Source organism: Urocitellus parryii, chromosome 3, assembly GCF_045843805.1.
Source record: "Urocitellus parryii isolate mUroPar1 chromosome 3, mUroPar1.hap1, whole genome shotgun sequence".
NCBI classification, from domain to species: Eukaryota; Metazoa; Chordata; class Mammalia; order Rodentia; family Sciuridae; genus Urocitellus; species Urocitellus parryii.
The window spans coordinates 201994658-202013315 of NC_135533.1; the positions used below are offsets into that span (position 1 = coordinate 201994658).

The 18658-nt window shown below is 55.3% G+C and overlaps 1 protein-coding gene and 1 pseudogene across 1 annotated transcript in view; both read left to right on the forward strand.

Annotated features, from left to right (window-relative positions):
* Nbeal2 (neurobeachin like 2) overlaps window positions 1-15115 on the forward strand; it is a 30693-nt gene extending 15578 nt beyond the window's left edge. Inside the window, exons 14-54 of the mRNA XM_026389944.2 lie at window positions 20-152; window positions 239-358; window positions 587-908; window positions 1069-1151; window positions 1260-1352; window positions 1562-1736; window positions 1860-1993; window positions 2339-2498; window positions 2822-2924; window positions 3043-3196; window positions 3292-3450; window positions 3616-3775; window positions 3939-4024; window positions 4194-4709; window positions 5275-5453; window positions 5546-5705; window positions 6089-6226; window positions 6323-6673; window positions 6759-6908; window positions 7038-7195; window positions 7330-7454; window positions 7545-7680; window positions 8181-8341; window positions 8430-8746; window positions 8862-8957; window positions 9304-9428; window positions 9516-9656; window positions 9802-9932; window positions 10048-10157; window positions 10256-10373; window positions 10584-10681; window positions 10757-10873; window positions 12559-12648; window positions 12734-12843; window positions 13000-13172; window positions 13289-13383; window positions 13580-13684; window positions 13769-13927; window positions 14024-14172; window positions 14493-14628; window positions 14703-15115. Of these exons, the coding sequence (XP_026245729.1) occupies window positions 20-152; window positions 239-358; window positions 587-908; window positions 1069-1151; window positions 1260-1352; window positions 1562-1736; window positions 1860-1993; window positions 2339-2498; window positions 2822-2924; window positions 3043-3196; window positions 3292-3450; window positions 3616-3775; window positions 3939-4024; window positions 4194-4709; window positions 5275-5453; window positions 5546-5705; window positions 6089-6226; window positions 6323-6673; window positions 6759-6908; window positions 7038-7195; window positions 7330-7454; window positions 7545-7680; window positions 8181-8341; window positions 8430-8746; window positions 8862-8957; window positions 9304-9428; window positions 9516-9656; window positions 9802-9932; window positions 10048-10157; window positions 10256-10373; window positions 10584-10681; window positions 10757-10873; window positions 12559-12648; window positions 12734-12843; window positions 13000-13172; window positions 13289-13383; window positions 13580-13684; window positions 13769-13927; window positions 14024-14172; window positions 14493-14628; window positions 14703-14804 (6328 nt within the window). The 3' untranslated portion in view covers window positions 14805-15115. The remainder of the gene's footprint in view (window positions 1-19; window positions 153-238; window positions 359-586; window positions 909-1068; window positions 1152-1259; window positions 1353-1561; window positions 1737-1859; window positions 1994-2338; window positions 2499-2821; window positions 2925-3042; window positions 3197-3291; window positions 3451-3615; window positions 3776-3938; window positions 4025-4193; window positions 4710-5274; window positions 5454-5545; window positions 5706-6088; window positions 6227-6322; window positions 6674-6758; window positions 6909-7037; window positions 7196-7329; window positions 7455-7544; window positions 7681-8180; window positions 8342-8429; window positions 8747-8861; window positions 8958-9303; window positions 9429-9515; window positions 9657-9801; window positions 9933-10047; window positions 10158-10255; window positions 10374-10583; window positions 10682-10756; window positions 10874-12558; window positions 12649-12733; window positions 12844-12999; window positions 13173-13288; window positions 13384-13579; window positions 13685-13768; window positions 13928-14023; window positions 14173-14492; window positions 14629-14702) is intronic.
* Window positions 15116-16814: 1699 nt separating this feature from the next.
* LOC113183541 (death domain-containing membrane protein NRADD-like) lies at window positions 16815-18658 on the forward strand (annotated as a pseudogene).

Sequence of the window (18658 nt, forward strand, 5' to 3'; positions counted from 1 at the left end):
CCAACTTGCCTGCCCCCAGCTTTTTCACCAGCAGCGGCTCAGGGTTTGAGGCCTTCTTCACGGCAGCTGGGACCCTGGTGGTGGCTGTGTGCACACGGAAGGAGTACTTGACCATGAGCTTGCCTGAAGTGTCCTTCGCCGACTCTACCTGGGTGAGTCTCCACTCTTTTCACATGGCCCAGTGGGGAGGGGGATACCAAGTCCCAAGTGTGGCTTGACATTTTGGCTTCTGTTCTAGCATTGTATCACCATCATCCATGTGCCTGGGCGCCGACCCTTCAGCCAGAACCTGGTCCATGTCTACAAAGATGGCCATCTGGTCAAAACAGCACCCCTTCGCTGCCCCTCCCTCAGTGAGGTGTGCCAGGCAGGGTTTGGGGAAGCCTTGGGCCCGTGAGGGAACCCGGAGTGCTATGGATGGGGTGGAGCCTAGAGCCTTGTGTGTCCTCCACTCTGCCTCCCTCTCGGCCTCAGACTTCAGCTTCTGGGATCTGTGTAGTCTTGGGGGTCACTGTGAGAATCTGGATGTAGTTGGAGCCTCAGGCTTTGCTGTGACCTGACCAGTTCCCCAACCCTGGCCCCGCAGCCTTTCTCCTCCTGTTGTATCGGCTCTGCTGGGCACCGCACAACGACCACCACCACGGGGCTTCCCACGCCACCAGTCCATGCTGCCCTGGCTCATGCCCACCCCTCCCTCACCCGCTCCCAGTCCGTCCCAGCCTCCGTAGCGCTGGGCTGGGGGTCCGGGCTGGTGGCCCCCCTGCAGGAGGGCAGCATCAGCTCCACCCTTGCAGGCACCCAGGACACTCGATGGGGCAGCCCCACATCCCTGGAGGGTGAGCTGGGGGCTGTGGCCATCTTCCATGAAGCTCTGCAGGCAGCCACCCTGAGAGTCCTATGTGCTCTAGGTAGGTAGCTCTTTCTGCCTGGTCCCAGCCCCTGTCCTGAGCTAGGGCACAAAAGGTTTCTCTGGGGGTCTGTCTTCTGGTTAGGCAGGGAAGAGGCAGGCTCTGGATGTAGTTTGGCCAGAGGCCCAGTGAGGTCTGAAGACTTTCCCTTGCTCCTCAGGGCCCAATGAGCCGGCCCCCTTCAAGCCTGAGGGTGATCTGCACGAGCTGGGCGCCAAGTTGCTCCTCCATTACTCACCTCAGGTATTTGGGGTGGTTGGCTCAACAGTGTTACCTTCCCTTGGTTCCTTCCCTCTGTCTGTCACCCCTTCCTCTATCTGACCCTTGCCACCTGCTCATCTGCTCTTCTAGGCCTGTAAGAATAACATCTGTCTGGACCTGTCCCCTAGCCATGCGCTGGATGGCCGCTTGACAGGCCACAGGGTGCAGACATGGGACGTGAAGGTGCGTGTGCGTGTGTGGGTAGTGTGTGCAACAAGCAGGAGGGGGGCCCGGTGTGAAAAGGTGTTCTGGGGAGCAGCTCTGGGCCTTGGCAGGATTTGGGGAAACTGACTCAGGCGAGCTGGCTGGGATCCAGGCTCCCAGGCTGGGTGGTGGGGTGGAGCAGGGCAGGATGCTGGGAACCACTCTCTCACTGCTGTCCCCTCTCCCAGGATGTGGTGAACTGTATTGGGGGCATGGGTGCCTTGCTACCCCTGCTAGAGCAAGTGGCTCTGCAGCCCCAAGAGGCTGAGGCAGGTCCAGCCGAAACATATGACCTACTGGGGCCTGAACTGACCTCTAGTCACAACACTCAAGGCCTACTTCTCCCTCTGGGCAAGTCTTCAGGTAAGCATCCTTGGGGCCTGGCTTGCAGGAGAGAATCTGGCACAATGAAGAGTTGGAGCTTGAGGTCTCATGGTCACTGGTAGGCCCTTGACCCACATCTGTTTCCTCCTTGGGGGCCGGCAGAGGAGCGGATGGAGAAGAACCCAGTGGCAGCCTTTCTGCTGATGCTGAGGAACTTCTTGCAGGCCCATACTGTGAACCAGGAGAGCCTGGTGCAGTGCCAGGGGCCTGCCATCATCGGGGCCCTCCTGCGCAAGGTGAGGCCTGGTGGGGCAGGTGGGGTGTGTCTGCCTCTCTGAACAAAGGAGCTGGGTGGGGGACCAAAAGGCAGAACTTCCTGAAAGAGTGGCATTTGAGTGGAGCCCAAATGGCTGGGTGGGGTTAGGCTGAGAGGATATGGGGAAAGGGCAACCCAGACTGGGGCTGGACAGTGCACAGCAGGCTGGGAGCTGCACTACAGCCAGGGGACACTGGAGAGTTTTGAGCAGGGTTGGTCGTGTTGATGTCCATCACGCTTGTGCTGAGAAGGGTGGAACCTCAGTGGCTGGGACAGCAGGCAGGCAAAGCTTGACATCTTAGGCCAACTCCTTCTCCCACCCCAGGTCCCCAGCTGGGCCATGGACATGAATGTGCTCATGTCTGCCCAGCTACTGATGGAGCAGGTGGCATCTGAGAACAGTGGGCCTCTCCTGTACCTGCTCTATCAGCATTTGCTCTTCAACTTTCACCCCTGGACTCTCAGTGACTTTGCTGTGCGCCTTGGTAGGTATGGGAACCTGGGTGAGTGGTCAGTGACAGGGCAGGTGGGAGACAAGAAGTTATATAACCCTTACATGTATGAAAACATCACAGTGGATTCCACCATCATGGTCATCCACCAGAATGGGGTCTGAACTAGAATAAGATATATTCCACACTTATATAATTATATCAAAATGGATTCTACTGTCATGTATAACTAAAAAGAACCAATAAAACAAAGAAGTTATAACCATGTCTGGGTGATCTGAGGGGACATAAGTTCTGGCAGGGGCATGGCTCTGTCCTGGAGAATCTCAAAGGACCCACTGTTGATGCCCACTCAGGCCACATTCAGTACATGTCCAGCATCATCCGTGAGCACAGACAGAAATTGCGGAAGAAGTATGGGGTCCAGTTCATCCTCGACGCTCTGCGCACCCACTACAGGTGAGGCTGTTGGGACCAGGTAGACAGTAGGGGTTCCACATTGCAGCCTCTAGCTCTGGGGACAGGACAGTGTGCTACCTCAGCTCACCTACTCACTCTGACATTCCGGACCCGCCAGCCCGCAGCGGGAGCGCCCCCTTGCGGCTGACGACCTGCGCACAGTGCAAACCTCCCTCTTGGGCCTGGCGCGGGAGTTCCTGGTACGCAGCTTCTCTGCTGAGGATGTGCATGTCCTACTGAATTTTTTGGCAGCTGTGGGTGATGATGGCCAGGTAGGCTGAAGGTTGGTGAGGCTGAGGCTTTGGGTAAGGGTGGTGTGTGGACCATGTGAGAGGCCCAGACCAGAGTGAGACTTTGTACCCCCAAGGTGATAGGCGCACTGGATCTGCTGCTGGCCCTGCTTCAGGGCTCCCCAGCACAGGAGTCCTTGGCTGTCTTCCTATTGGAGCCAGGGAACCTTGAGGTGCTGCTGGCACTGCTGGTGCGACCAAGGTCACTGCCCCTGCTGCCTGACCGAGTGTGCAAGGTACACCCAACCCACCCTGAATCCTGGCTGGGGTCCTGGGAGGCCTGTGCCATTGGGTGAAGCTGCCTTCACAGGCCTCTCCTGGAGCCACACACTTGCACAGTGACTTCCTCTACTATGGTAAGTCCTTTCCTATGATGACGGCCCCCAACGGTCCCTACACAGATCCTGCGCAGACTGCAGCAGAATGAGCGGTTACCTGAGAAGAGCCGCCAGCGACTGCGATTGCAAGAGAGTGGTCTGCAGGGCCTCATTGCCTGCCTGCCAGAGGGAACCATCTGCCCCCAGCTCTGCCAAGGCCTCTATAAGCTATTACTGGGGGCAGGTATGATCTGATTGGGACTGAGAGGCGGGGCAGACGGAGGGGGTGATGTGTACCGGGAAAACAGGGCTTGGTGGGAAGAGGGAGGGTCAGCATAGGGACCAGGACTGAGGGCAACCCCTCTTGCTGGAGTCAGTCCCTCAGGCCCCTCTGACCATCCCTCCAGATAGCCTGAACCTCTCAGATCTATTAGCTGTGGTACAGCTGTCCCTCCAAGCTGACCTCAGTGTCCGTCTAGACATCTGTCGCCAGGTGAGTAAGAGGTAAAAACTTGTGGGCAGAGGGGTGGCTTTCACCCTCTGGACCTCATTTTACCTATCTATCATAACGGGTTTCTGGAGGCCTCACTACAAAGGCCCGGGAACAAGGGCCTAGGGGCAGATGGTCAAATGACCTTACTTTCTGTGTCCTGGCCCTGCAGCTCTTCCACCTCATCTATGGACAGCCAGATGTAGTGCGACTGCTGGCCCGACAAGCCGGGTGGCAGGATGTCCTGACCCGGCTGTATGTCCTGGAAGCTGCCACAGCTGGTGGCCCCTCTCCCTTTCCCCCAGAGCTTCCTACCTCCCTGGAGCTAGCCCTGCCACTGCCACCCACTGAGTCACCTGCTGAGCCTGGGGATGTCTTCCTACCCTCGGAGGTCCCTTGCCCTGACTCTGATGCCTTTTATCATGCTCTTTCCCCCTTCTCCACGCCCTTTGACCTGGGCCTGGAACGGGCCAGTGTGGGATCGAGCAACACTGCTGGTGGTGGCAGCAGCAGTGGGACAGTTACTCCAGCCAGCCAACCTGGCACACCTTCCCCACTGGATGGGCCACGGCCCTTCCCCACTGCCCCTGGCCGCCATAGCTCCAGTCTCTCCAATGTGCTGGAGGATGGCAGCCTCCCAGAGCCCACTGTCAGTGGGGATGACACCTCTAACACCAGCAACCCTCAGGTGAGGTGGGCCCACCTCTTCTGCCTTATGGGACCCCAGGAAGGGAACCTCTGGAATAGGGATGTAGTGCAGCTTCTCCACAGGCACTGCCCTGTCTGATAGCAGGGCTGTAACTTCCTGGTGTGATGCCCAAAGCTGCCCCTTGTAGCTCTCCTTTGCAGCTGTGTCCCAAGGTGTTCTGGATCAGGGCAAGCCAGAGTAGGGGACATCAGCCAGGTTTTGGAGGGATCCTCAGGAGAACCAAGTGCAACACAGCTACAAGGGTGCTGACTTGTGCTTCTGGATTTGGGGCTGAGCCTCAGGTCATCTGATAGAGTTCTTCCGGAGAATTCTAAGACAGGTCTTGAAGAGTGTGAATTTCTAGTGATACCTTGGTTTCCTGGCCAGAATTCAGGCAGTAGCTGGGGCCCCTACATCATTCTCCAGACCCTTAGTGCCAGGCTAGCTGCTAGCTGAGCGTTCTGCCTCCTGCCATTCCCACTAGTGGGTAGACAAGGGATGCTGAGGTGGTGGAGGGTCATCCTGAGCCCTCTCCTCTTGCCCACTTTACCCTCCTGTGCCATAGCAAGCCCCTGAAGAGGAGCTGTGTAATCTGCTCACCAACGTGCTGTTCTCAGTGACGTGGCGGGGTGTGGAGGGCAGCGACGAGGCTGCCTGGAGGGAGCGTGGCCAGGTCTTCTCAGTGCTCACTCAGCTGGGGGCCTCGGCCACGCTTGTGCGCCCACCAGATTGCATCAAGCGCAGGTGAGAGGGCAACTTGGGCTGGCAAGGGGTCTCCTGGGCCCTGGGCCAAGGGAGGCAGTCAGGTAAACACCCAAATCCCTTGCCTACTCCAGCCTCCTGGAGATGATGCTGGAGTCAGCTCTGACTGACATTAAGGAAGCTCCCCCCGGGTTCCTGGTCAGCCTCACCCAGCAAGCGCTCTGGCTACTGCGCCTGCTGCAGGACTTCCTGTGTGCTGAGGGCCATGGTAATCAGGAACTATGGAGTGAGAAGGTATGACCACTCAAAGGGGTGTCGACCTGCAGGCTTCTGATTTGGGAGGTAGATACTACATGAGGGTATCCCTGGTGCATTGGCGTGGAAGTCTGAGCGTGGTCTTGCCCGGTGCACAAACTTTAACTTGCACTCTCCCCTTGGATTGCTGGTCTTATATGGTGGCATCTATCTGGCATATGTTGTGTGTGGCCAGGTGTGGTGGTACATGCCTGTAATCCCAGTAACTTAGGATGCTAAGACAGGAGGATTGCAAGTTCGAGCCTGGGCAGCTTAGTAAAATAAAAAAATATAAAGGGACAGGGATGTAGTTAAGTGGTACAATTCACCTGGGTTCAGTCCCTAATACCAATCCCACCAAACCCCCAAAACACGTGTGATAGCTCTTTGAAGGTGTGTGTAACCTGCTCGATCGCCTGGGAGCCTGGCCACACCTGGCCAACAGCGCAGCTGATCTTCGTGAGATGGCCCAGATTGGCCTTCGTCTTGTGCTTGGCTACATCCTGTTGGAGGACCCACAGGTGAGCATGGGCATGAGCAATATGGGAAGGGTAGGTGACAGTGTGGACAGCCCTGAGGGTGGCGGGGTGCCACCCTCACCACTGCTGTGCCTACAGCTGCATGCCCAAGCCTATGTGAAGCTGCACACCCTACTGCAGACTGCAGTGCCAGCCCGGCGTGAGGAGGCCTGCTATGTGCTCTCCAAACTGGAGGCTGCCCTTGGCCGGGCACTGAGCACCTCTTCTTCCAAGACAGCCACTGAACCCGCATCTGCAGCCACTGCAGCCTCTGAGCGCTGCTCGTGGCTGGTGCCTCTGGTGCGCACGCTGCTGGACCGTGCCTATGAGCCACTGGGGCTGCAGTGGGGGCTACCCTCCCTGCCCCCCACCAACGGCAGCCCCACCTTCTTCGAGGACTTCCAGGCTTTTTGTGCCACTCCTGAATGGCGCCACTTCATCGACAAGCAGGTGCCTGGAGGTGGGGACTCAGGGGTAGGAATGGGATCCAGGGCATACATCGAACACAGGTTTCTTCTCTGTGCCAATCTTGCAGGTGCAGCCCATCATGTCACAGTTTGAAATGGACACCTATGCCAAGAGCCATGACCTTATGTCAGGCTTCTGGAATGCCTGCTATGACACACTCATGAGCAATGGGCAGCGGCGCCAGCGGGAGCGCACCCATAGTCGAAGAGCCTTCCAGGTGTGCTGCCCAGGCTTGGGGTGGGAAGTTGCCCTACGTATGTGCCCAGGGGAGAACTGACAAGACAGGGTGGGGAAAATGGGGGCAGGTGAAACAGCAGTGGTGGGACGGAGCCGTTCCCACCCACAGGATCTGGTGCTGGAGCCTGTACAGCGGAGGGCACGCCTCGAGGGACTGCGCTATGTGGCAATGCTGAAGCAACAGGCAGCCCAGCACTCCACAGCCCTGCTGCACTGGGGGGCTTTGTGGCGCCAGCTCTCCAGCCCCTGTGGGGCCTGGGCACTAAGGTGGGCTAGGCTCAGGGTGGAGGGGCAGGGCTTGGTGGGAAGGGACCATCCTGGAGCCTTTGGTGTGGGGCCTGGGAGGGATGGGGGTCTACAGCCTTCTGCTCACCCATGACTACCATGGGATACATCTGCAGGAATCCCCCACCCCCTCACTGGAAGCTGTCCAGTGCTGAGACGTATTCACGCATGCGTCTAAAGCTGGTGCCCAACCATCACTTCGACCCTCACCTGGAAGCCAGTGCCCTACGCGACAATCTGGGTGAGAGTGCGCTGCAGTGGGTCCACCATGGGTCCACCATCTGTTTCCCTTCCTGCCTTGCTCTGGCTGAGTATGCTTGGCCTCTTGCAGGTGAGGCCCCCCTGACACCCACCGAGGAGGCCTCACTGCCTCTGGCAGTAACCAAAGAGGCCAAAGTTGGCACCCCAACAGAAGAGCTACAGGAAGACCAGCTAGGAGAGGACGAGTTGGCTGTGCTGGAGACCCTGTGAGTGGGTGGGCTGTGAGCTGGCCCAGAGTCCCTAGATATGTGACTGGGTGGTGAGCAAGGCATCTGCTCCAGGGTGTACGTGCCTGCTATAGGACAGACTCCTTGAGTCCATGTCCCCTTCTGCTCTCCAACTTTAGTTCCTTGAAGGATGGTCCAAAATCAGTTTCGACTGCTCAAAGTAGATTTTTAATAGCAGGGCCACCCAGAGCAGGGCTGAGAAACATGAACGAGAGTGGGATGGGGCCCTGGGAGTGGTCAGGGGCTGTGGCAGGGGAAGCAGGGAATGGGGATTGATGTCCTGGCAAGATATTTAGAAGCCCTGGTGTGTGTAATGGCGGGGGGGTGGGATAGGGGGATAAGCATAACAGTGGTCCTCTCTCCTTCTGGGAGGCACAAATATATGTACCTCACGTCTCTGCCACTTGGAGAGTGTGGCCCTTGGGCTAGTTGGGAAGGAGGAGCCAGAGCCTCCAGCTGAGGTGGGTGTCGGCCTCCAGGATGGAAGCAACAGAACTGGATGAGCAGCGAGAGAAGCTGGTGCTGTCGGCCGAGTGCCAACTGGTCACCGTTGTGGCTGTGGTCCCAGGACTGCTGGAGGTCACCACACAGCATGTGTACTTCTATGATGGCAGTACTGAGCGTGTGGAAACTGAGGAGGGTGCGTTCTAAAATGGAGAAGGTTGTTGGGATGGCAGGGAGTGGCCAATGCCAGACTCCCGTGCCTACGCCTGCTGTTGGTCCTGCAGGCATTGGCCATGATTTCCGGCGCCCTCTGGCCCAGCTGCGTGAGGTCCATCTGCGGCGCTTCAACTTGCGCCGTTCAGCACTTGAACTGTTCTTCATCGATCAGTCCAACTACTTCCTCAACTTCCCATGCAAGGTGGCTGGGACCTCAGCCTCATCACCTTGCCAGCCTCCCAGGCCCCAGCCCTGCCCCATCCCACCTCATACCCAGGTTCGGAACCAAGTGTACTCGTGGCTCCTGCGTCTGCGGCCACCTACCCAAGGCTACCTAAGCAGCCGCTCCCCCCAGGAGATGCTGCGTGCCTCAGGCCTTACCCAGGTGTGAGCTCTGAGTGTGCTGCGTGATGGGGGGAAGATGTGAGGTCAGGACCCTGAGAGTAAAGGGAGTGCCGGATAGCCCTGTAGTTCACCTCTTGCCTTCCCCTACTCCCTAGAAATGGGTACAGCGTGAGATATCCAACTTCGAATACTTGATGCAACTCAACACCATTGCGGGGCGCACGTACAACGACCTGTCTCAGTACCCTGTGGTGAGGGCCCTACTCTGCACTCCCCCATCCCTCAGGTCCAACAGCCCTGAGTGTAGGCACCTGCCAGTGGGCTGAGCTCTGAGCTTGGTCCTGAGTAGGTATGCCTCTGACCAAGACCTGGCCCCTGTTCCCTGCCAGCCCTCACATTCTCTAGTCCTCTCCCCATCCCACTTGGCCACTGTTCTCCATGAAAGGAGTGTCTGTCATAGACAGTCTGCTCCCCTGTAGTCCTCCAAGTGGTACCCCAGCCTGCTGTGCTCATCTTCCTGAGGGGCGATGGCAGGGCAGGATGGGCAGACAAACCATCAGGGCCCTCATGCAGCTCCTTTCCCGGGTGGGCGGCCAGTTCCCCTGGGTCTTGCAGGACTATGTGTCCCCAACCCTGGACCTCAGCAACCCGGCCGTCTTCCGGGACCTGTCCAAACCCATCGGTGTGGTGAACCCCAAGCATGCCCAGCTCGTGAGGGAGAAGTGAGCATGTGGGCAGGGCAGGGCTCAGTGGGGTGGGAATGGGGAAGAGGAGAGTTTCTGATGAACACCCTCAACCTGTGGCCCCAGATATGAGAGCTTTGAGGACCCAGCTGGCACAATCGACAAGTTCCACTATGGCACCCACTACTCCAATGCAGCAGGCGTGATGCACTACCTCATCCGTGTGGAACCCTTCACCTCCCTGCACGTCCAGCTGCAGAGTGGCCGGTGTGCCAGGGCTGGTGGGGAGGCAGACAAAGGAGGGAGGCAGATTCTCTTGGCATCCTGGGCCTGCCTCTGTCCCCTTCTTCCCTGAGGCTACACCTCCTCTCTCCCTCCCCTCCCCTCACCTCGGCCCATGCCCCTCTGCCAGCTTCGACTGCTCTGACCGGCAGTTCCACTCCGTGGCCGCAGCCTGGCAGGCACGCCTAGAGAGCCCTATGGATGTGAAGGAGCTCATCCCAGAGTTCTACTACTTTCCTGACTTCCTGGAAAATCAGAATGGTAGCACACAAGGCCCTGGCCCTGGGAGTGGGGTTCTGGGAATTGAGAACACAGACTGGGATGGCCAAGGATGGTGAGGATGTGCAGGGATACAGCTGACCTGGTCTTCTGCCAGGCTTTGACCTGGGCTGTCTCCAGCTGACCAATGAGAAGGTGGGCGATGTGGTGCTGCCCCCATGGGCCAGCTCTCCTGAGGACTTCATCCAGCAGCACCGCCGGGCTCTGGTGAGGAGGTGACCACACATAGGCTGGTGGTGGCCGAGGTTGAGGGCCATGGTGGGATGTCAGCCATCCCTGGACTGACTGTCCATTCCCCTCACCAGGAGTCAGAGTATGTGTCTGCCCACCTACATGAATGGATCGATCTCATCTTTGGCTACAAGCAGCGGGGGCCAGCCGCTGAGGAGGCCCTCAATGTCTTCTATTACTGCACCTATGAGGGTGGGTAGCAGGTTACACACAAGTTGGGGCCTCACAGTGACAGGGGAATGAAGAGGCAGATCCTCTTGGCATCCTGGGCCTGCCTTTGTCCCCCTTCTTCCCTGAGGCTACACCTCCTCCCTCCCTCCCCTCACCTCACTTTGGCCCAGAGGGGCACTCTGATAGTTTCAACTGCTCAAAGTAGTCCTGACTGCTCTGTCTCCCTCCTAGGGGCTGTAGACCTGGACCACGTGGCAGATGAGCGGGAACGGAAAGCTCTAGAGGGTATTATCAGCAACTTTGGACAGACTCCCTGTCAGCTGCTAAAGGTGAGATCAGATTGGGGGTGGGGGGACATGGTCAAGGATCCCATGCCATGGTTTTAACCGGCCACTTGTCCACAGGAACCACACCCAGCCCGGCTCTCAGCTGAGGAAGCAGCTCATCGCCTTGCACGCCTGGACACTAACTCACCAAGCATCTTCCAGCACTTGGACCAGCTCAAGGCCTTCTTTGCAGAGGTGAGAAGAGGGTAGGGTCCCAGCTTCCCATTGTGTGAAACAGGTTTAACTCCAGTCCTTACCAACCTCTTGGGGCAGATAGGAATATTAAATTAATGATTTAATAGCACCTTAAAAAATGAACTGAATGTGGAAGGGGCCTGGGGGTAGGTGAGCGTGCGTTCTTCTTTCCACTCCCAGTCCCTTTCAGAATTATCTGAAAGCCTCAGGGAAGTCAGAACAGAGGGAATCTGGCCTTTGACAGCATCCTCCTATGTTGCTTCCAGACATAGGTCTGTTTCTTTTTCCATCACTGGTCTAGGGGGACATGGAGCAATGGGGTGGGAAGACCAAGGTAGAGACCAAGCTTGATGCTTTGAAATCATCTTCTGTGCCATCCCCACTTCTCACTTATGTTTTGAGATGCCTGCCTGCCTGCCTGCCAGTCCCTCATGCCTGTTTCTTGGCGGGATCTCTGCATCTATGACACCTAGTCTGTGATCCCTGGGGACTGTGCGCAAGGGAGTAGGTTGTATAGTCAACTGGCACTTGGCACCATCACCAGCCCTGTGTTATTCTTTTCTCTTTTTTTCTTTTTTGGAGGTGCTGAGGATCGAACTCAGGTCCTCACATGTCTAGGCAAGCACTCTACCACTGAGCCACAGCCTCAGCCCACTTTTTTTTTTTTGGTGGTGGTGCTGGGGATTGAATCCAGGGCCTTATGCATGTGAGGCAAGCACTCTACCAATTGAACTATAGCCCCTGCACCTGCTCCTTTTTTCTTGGTACTGGTATTGGCATTTTACCACAGAGCTATATCTCCAGCCCTTTTTATTTATTTTCCACCAAATTTTTGTATTGAAGCATTACAGTTGTATGTAATGGTGGGATCTGTTTTACATATTAGTATATGCACACAATAAGACAATCTAATTTGGCCAATATCACTCCCTAGCACTTTCTCCCTTCATCTTCTCCTTCCACCCCCAGCCCCTTTCCTCTATTCTACTGACCTCCTTTTGTTTTTCGTAAGATACCCTAACACCCCACAATCTTGCTTTTCCTTTTTCTTCTCTCTGGCTTGCACATATGAGAGAAAACATATAACCCTTGTCCTTCTGAGTTTGGCTTATTTCATGTAACGTGATGGTTTCAAGTTCTATAATTTTCCTACAAATTACATAATTTCAGTTTTCTTTATGGCTGCATAAAACTCGATTGTATATACATACCACAACTTCTTTATCCATTCATCTGTTGATGGACACTTAGGCTGCTTCCACAGTTTGGCTACTGTGAATTGTGATGCTGTAAACATGGGTATGTGCATGTATCACTGTAGTATGATGACTTTAAATCTTTAGGATAAATACCGAGGAATTGTATAACTGGATCATATGGTGTTTCCATTCCAAGTCTTTGGAGGAACTCCCATATCGATTTCCATAATGGTTGTACTAATTTATAATCCCATGATCAGTGTAAAAGTATTCCTTTTTCTCCACATCTTCTCCAGCATTTATTATGGTTTATATAGTTTTTACTTTTTATTTTAAGATAGGGCTTACTAAGTTGCTGAGGCTGACCTTGAACTTGAGATCCTCCTGTCTCAGACTCCCTAGTTAATGGGATTACAGGTGTGCACCACTACACCTGGTTTCTTTTTTCCTTTTTTATTTTCTCTCATCCTGCATTTTTTCCTGTAGGTTGTCAGTGATGGCATTCCCCTGGTGCTAGCCCTGGTCCCCCACCGGCAGCCCCACTCCTTCATCACCCAGGGCTCCCCAGATCTGTTGGTAAGTGTTTGGGGCAGGGACAATGGTCGGGGCAGGGCCTCTCTGACTTTGCCCCCAAATCACCTCTGCCTTCTCCTACCTGCAGGTGACTGTGAGTGCCAATGGGCTGTTGGGCACCCACAACTGGTTGCCTTATGACCGAAACATAAACAACTACTTCAGCTTCAGCAAAGATCCCACTATGGGCAACCCCAAGTAGGACATAAGGCTGTGGGTGGAGGTGGGCTGTACTAATGCCCTGTACCCCGAGTCATCTCCCCACCCAAGTAGGATGTAGACCAGCTGCAAAGGGGCAATCTGGCCCAAATCCCTGAGGCCTGGGCTCACCTACCCACCTCCTCATTGGGTTAGGACACAGAGAATGCTGAGTGGCCCATGGGTGCCAGGCAGTGGAGTGAATGGGCAAGCACTGGCAGTGGCTCCTGATGGAAGACTGCTCTTCAGTGGTGGCTACTGGGATGGCAGCCTTCGAGTGACTGCACTACCCCGTGGCAAGCTGCTGAACCAGCTCAGCCGCCATCTTGGTATGAGTAGCCTAGGATCGGGGAGAATAAGAGAAGCAAGTGTGGGGTGGGTTCTGAGGCTGGCCAGGGAAAGTGTGATTACTCTGTTTTGCCAATGTTCTCCCATTCCCATGCAGATATAGTGACCTGCCTTGCACTGGACACTTGTGGCATCTACCTCATCTCAGGCTCCAGGGATACCACGTGCATGGTGTGGCGGCTCCTGCAGCAGGTAGGCACGTGGGCAGCCCTGTGGGACTCCTGTGGTCCAGACCTACACCCATCTGCTCTTTAGGGAGTTCTAGTGAACTTCCTTCTACTACTTGAGCAAGTCAGGGTACCATGATCCTACAGCTGGCCTTGGATAAGACCTTCATTTTCCTGAGCCTCATCCAAGGGCCAATCCTAAACCACCTGACTCCCCACAGGGTGGCCTTTCACCAAAGCCTGTGCAGGTCCTCTACGGGCATGAGGCTGCAGTGAGCTGTGTGGCCATCAGCACAGAACTTGACATGGCTGTGTCTGGATCTGAGGTATGTGTGTACATGTGCTCCAGGGAGGCACATCTCCTAGAGTCCAGAAACCTAAGCCTTGCACCCTAAGCTGCCTTTCTGCAGGATGGAACTGTGATCATCCATACCATTCGCCGGGGCCAGTTTGTGGCAGCACTACGACCTCCAGGTGCCACATTGCCTGGACCTGTGTCTCACCTGGCACTGGGGTCTGAAGGCCAGATTGTGGTACAGAGCTCAGCATGGGAACGTCCTGGTGCCCAGGTATGAAGAAGGGGAGCCCAGCAAAGATAGTGGTGCATTTGAGATAGTAGGTATCTGAGGTGGTGGTTAGTTGCTGATATTCCCTGCTTCCTCTAGGTCACCTATTCATTGCACTTGTACTCAGTGAATGGAAGACTGCGAGCTTCACTGCCCCTGGCAGAGCAGCCTACAGCCCTGGCGGTGACAGAGGACTTTGTTTTGCTGGGCACAGCCCAATGTGCCCTACACATCCTCCACATGAACAAGTGAGCCCCACCATATGCAAATTCATGGCCCCCACCGAGATGGTCATTGGCAGATGGTTATAGGGGGTGCCCCCTGTAGACCCATGTATGGTACATGCCTGTGTGTGCATTTTTCTGTGTGTGCTACCTGCTCTCTCATTCCTCGTGGAAAGCTCTTTCTCTGGGCCTCCCTCAGCCACACAGTTGTGGGAGCTCCCTTTATGTATAAAGGTTTCAATTTAGCTATAAAATGAGGACACAGAGAGTATATGAAATGAGACACACTGGCTGGGTGTAAAACCCCCTTTGTGAATTCCTTTATATGCTTTCCCTCTCTCCAGACTGCTCCCTGCAGCGCCTCCCCTGCCCATGAAGGTGCCCATCCGCAGTATTGCTGTCACCAAAGAGCTCAGCCATGTGCTGGTGGGCCTGGAGGATGGCAAGCTGATCGTGGTGGGAGCGGGGCAGCCCTCTGAGGTGAGGATAGGGTTGAGGGGCGGGGCTCCAATGGGCGAGGAGCGGCTCACCCACCCTGCCTTTACTTGCACCAGGTGCGCAGCAGCCAGTTTGCACGGAGGCTGTGGCGGTCTTCTCGGCGTATTTCCCAGGTGTCCTCAGGAGAAACCGAGTACAACCCTGGCGAGGCACACTGAAACCCAGCTGCTACCCAGGACTCCGCCCTGTTGCCTGCCCAGGAGGCCCTCCCCTTGGCTCCGCCTAGGAATTGCAGCCCAGGGGAGGGAGCGGCGCCGCTCGGGGACTGGCTCTGGGAGACTCCGCCCTCACCCTCCCTTGCTGGCTGAGGGACCGTGCGCGCAGCGCCGCCTTTGGCCCAGCAGCACTTTTGCACAGTCTGGGGCAGGGGCTGCGGCTCCTGACCCCCCTCACCTTTCCCCAAAGAGCACAGGACCGCTCGTGGCCTTAATCCCCAAAGGCGGCCCTGCTCGTCCCTTCTCAGCAATAAACTTGGCCTAGTTTTGTAGCTTTCGTCTCTGGAGTGTGCGTGTGCCCCCGTGTCAGCAGGCTGTGGCTCAGGTCCCTGACAGCTATCTTCCAGCCTGGCTCTCCCCTCCCTGTTCTGACATCGGCTGACCTAGCCTCACTTTCCCCGGCCGGCCGTCCCTGTCCCTTGCATCCACGGCACCCTCATCCTCAGTTTGCCGTTGCATGCCATTCGCCAGCTCCAGCACTTCCTGTGCCCTCCAACTGGACTGTCCCCTTGGCCTGCCCTTACTGTAGTTGTCTCTACCCCTCAGGCCAGAGCTTGGCCTCTCTGGGTACTCTCCACTGTCTTTCCGCAGCCCAGGTGTGTGAATTCAGAACCTGTAAGAGGGGTGGGGGACAGTTCCACTCAGGCCAGGAAGGTGGGGCTGTGTCTTAGGCAGTAGGAGGGACCCAGGATTGCTGGTCCCTTAACCTCCATCCTGAGGGTATGGGGGTTTGTTACATTGTTTGTGAGTACCTTGTGGACTTTAAGAGGCTGGTGGGGAAGTGGGAGAGGTTCTAATCTGGAGGCCCAGGGTAGTTGGGAGGATGCCAAGCCTGTCTGCTGCTCTGCCATGTTCGCAGGCTCATCCACCAAAAAGGATTCTGAAAGGGGCCCCCAGGTGGAAAATGGCAGAACCTTACGCATTGGATTGCTGACTTGGTCTTGTCACCTGCACAAGGCAGGGCAGACCCTCCAATTATGCAGCAGTGGATATTGCGAACTTGGAGGACCTTCCCCTAAGTCTCTTCAGACTTCCTCTAAACAAGATCTCTTCCACCATTGCCCTTCCAGAAGACCTTGGGGCTTTGTTCCCTAGATCTCAGGAAGTCGGTCCCAGCAGATTCAGCCTTTTAGGGTCCAGATGGTTCCTGGGACTGAGTGGCCCTGTGCAGGTTTCAGGCCTTCTCTGGATTCCCTGATGAGAAAGGACCACAGGGAAACTAGGCCCACACACCCTATGCTTCTGTTGAGTTCACCAAAGTATCTTTCCATCCAATCCCTGGTCAGGAAAGGGCTGGACAGTGATCCTTCAAGACAGAGTAGGCTGAACAATCACCACAGGAAGTTCTCCTGCCTTGGAACCTTAAGGTGTTAGGTTCCTGTGCCCATGCCAAAATGTCTGGGTGTGAGCCTCCTACTGGCCAGTCCCTTCGGTCTTGATCTGGCTGAGATGGGGTCAGAGGGCATGTAACATTCCCCCTCCCCCACGGTGCTGGGGATGGGAAACCAGGGCCTTGTGCATGCTAAGCAATGCTCTACACTGAGCTACATCCTCAGCCCTAGTATGTCTCCTTTATCTTCCCCTACCATCTCTGGGCTCAGACCAGAGATAAGGTGGTTTCTCATCTGTCCTTTTCTATCCTGGGATGCACCCTTTGGCCCTCTAAAGCCAGCTCTGTCACCTCTACCCCATCTGACATAGAAAAAAATGGTCCCGTGGTCTAGTGAATCAGGATGGAGTGATCCAGAAGAGGGAGACAGGCTACTCCAAGGGCCTTTCTGATATCAAATCTAGGGATTTTCCCATATACCTGCACACAACCCTCAAGAGAAACAGCCTTCCAGAGACCTGGCCTTGGTGCTGCCCACAACACTCCAACCCTAACAACACAGGTCCAGGGAGCACTGCCAACTGAAAAGAGCTATGCTTCACAACTCCAGGCATAGCAAAGGCATGGCCAATGTAGTAGGTAAGCATCCCTTGACCGAAGCTTAGGCACTGGGCAGGCTGGATGGTACCCTAGCTGGGTAGGTCACACAAGCACACCATTCCTTGTCTCCTATCTGTACTGGGTTGCGGGGATCACTGGCCTCTAGGCAGAAGAGAACACCACTATTTACTTCCCTTCCAGTTCCATTTTATTCTGCAATAATTTACAAGACCTGTTGTGCAGAGGCTCCTGTGGGGACCAACATGAATCCATATGCTCTTTCAGACCAGACTAGTTAAAGCAGACAGGATACAGTTTAGTCATGGTAGGGAGACAGAGGTGGAACAACTAGAGCCAGAAAAGAGATCAAGGAAGGACTCCAGAGTAGATTTGTGTCAGAACAGCAAGAGGAGGAGTGTGTAAACTTGAGAGAGCAGTCTCAGGTGGCAAACAAAGGGAGGCTGAAGATGAGGGTGAAAAAAGGTCCTGTCAACTCAATGCCATACTATGAGTTTGGGCTCTATTTTATAATTTACACACACACACATATATATATATTTTTTTGGGGGGGTTGTGTACCAGAGATTGAACTTGGCCACTCGACTACTGAACCACACCCCCAGCCCTATTTTGTATTTTATTTAGAGACAAGATCTCACTGAGTTGCTCAGCACCTCCCCTGTTGCTGAGGCTGGCTTTGAACTCAAGATTCTCTTGTCTCACTTCCCAAGTCGCTGGGATTACAGGCATGTACCACCATGCCACGCTCTTAAAATGTATATATATTTTTAGTTGTCAATGTACCTTTATTTTATTTATTTATATGTGGTGCTGAGACTCGAACCCAGTGTCCCACACATGCTAGGCAAGAGCTCTGAGCTATGACCCCAGCCCTGGGCTCTATATTTTAAGGATTATTGTTTTCAGACCTTTTTGACATCAAGACCTAGGTGAAGCTGCCCAGGAACCCTAGCCTTGGATCCTCGCCACTGACCCTATTTTTCCTTTCCTCCACAGATAAGACCCTGAGAGGTCAGGACAGTGAAGAACTGTAGGTAGGAATTGGGGAAGCCTTGGCCCTTAATACCTCCTCCTTATTCCCCGCTGAGGCTCAAAGGGCATCAGGCAGCATCATCCCTATCTACTATGCCCTTCTGGCCACTGTGGTCCTCAGTCTGCTTGCCTAAGTGATCTTCAAGTGATAGGTGGTTTGGGAACTGGCCTGTGGCATCCCCTTCTATCTTGGTGAAGGAGGGAACAGGTTGGTAATCATCCCCTACTCCTCATAGCTGGCACTCATATAAGCAAAGACAGCAGCTGACCAAAGCTCGAACTGCAGAGCTGGTGGGCTTCGACAGGGACCAGAGGCATGGCGATAACAGTATCTTCCTGGACTCTCCCAGTGGTCTGGAGTCCTGTGCCACCAATCAGGGTGAGCCCTTTCCTCACAGTCCTTTAGGCCTGTCTAATGCTGTTCCACCACCTGCCCATATGACCCTCATGACAGAACCACATCCTGACTTTGGCTGCCAGCTTTACCTTCATCTCCCTTAGCAGAGCAGGAAGAAGTGGAGCAGCTCCTGGAGGTGTGAAGCGAATCTGACAAGGGCTGGAAAGGCCTAGCAGGCTGCTGGGCTACCAGGCTGAGACTATGGAGATCACAGCCCAGGGCCAAGTGCCAGCCTATACTTTACTGAGGGACTGGGCTGTCCAAGTAGGCAGCAGAGCTATCCTCAGGGTACTAGAGGATGTGCTGGCTGCCATGGGCCGTGAAGATGTGGTCCAGGTCCTGGGTCCCCCAGCTGAGGGCTGCTCTGTGCTCCCCACCACCCCACCACTTCATGCCTCACCTTCATGGGCTACCTAA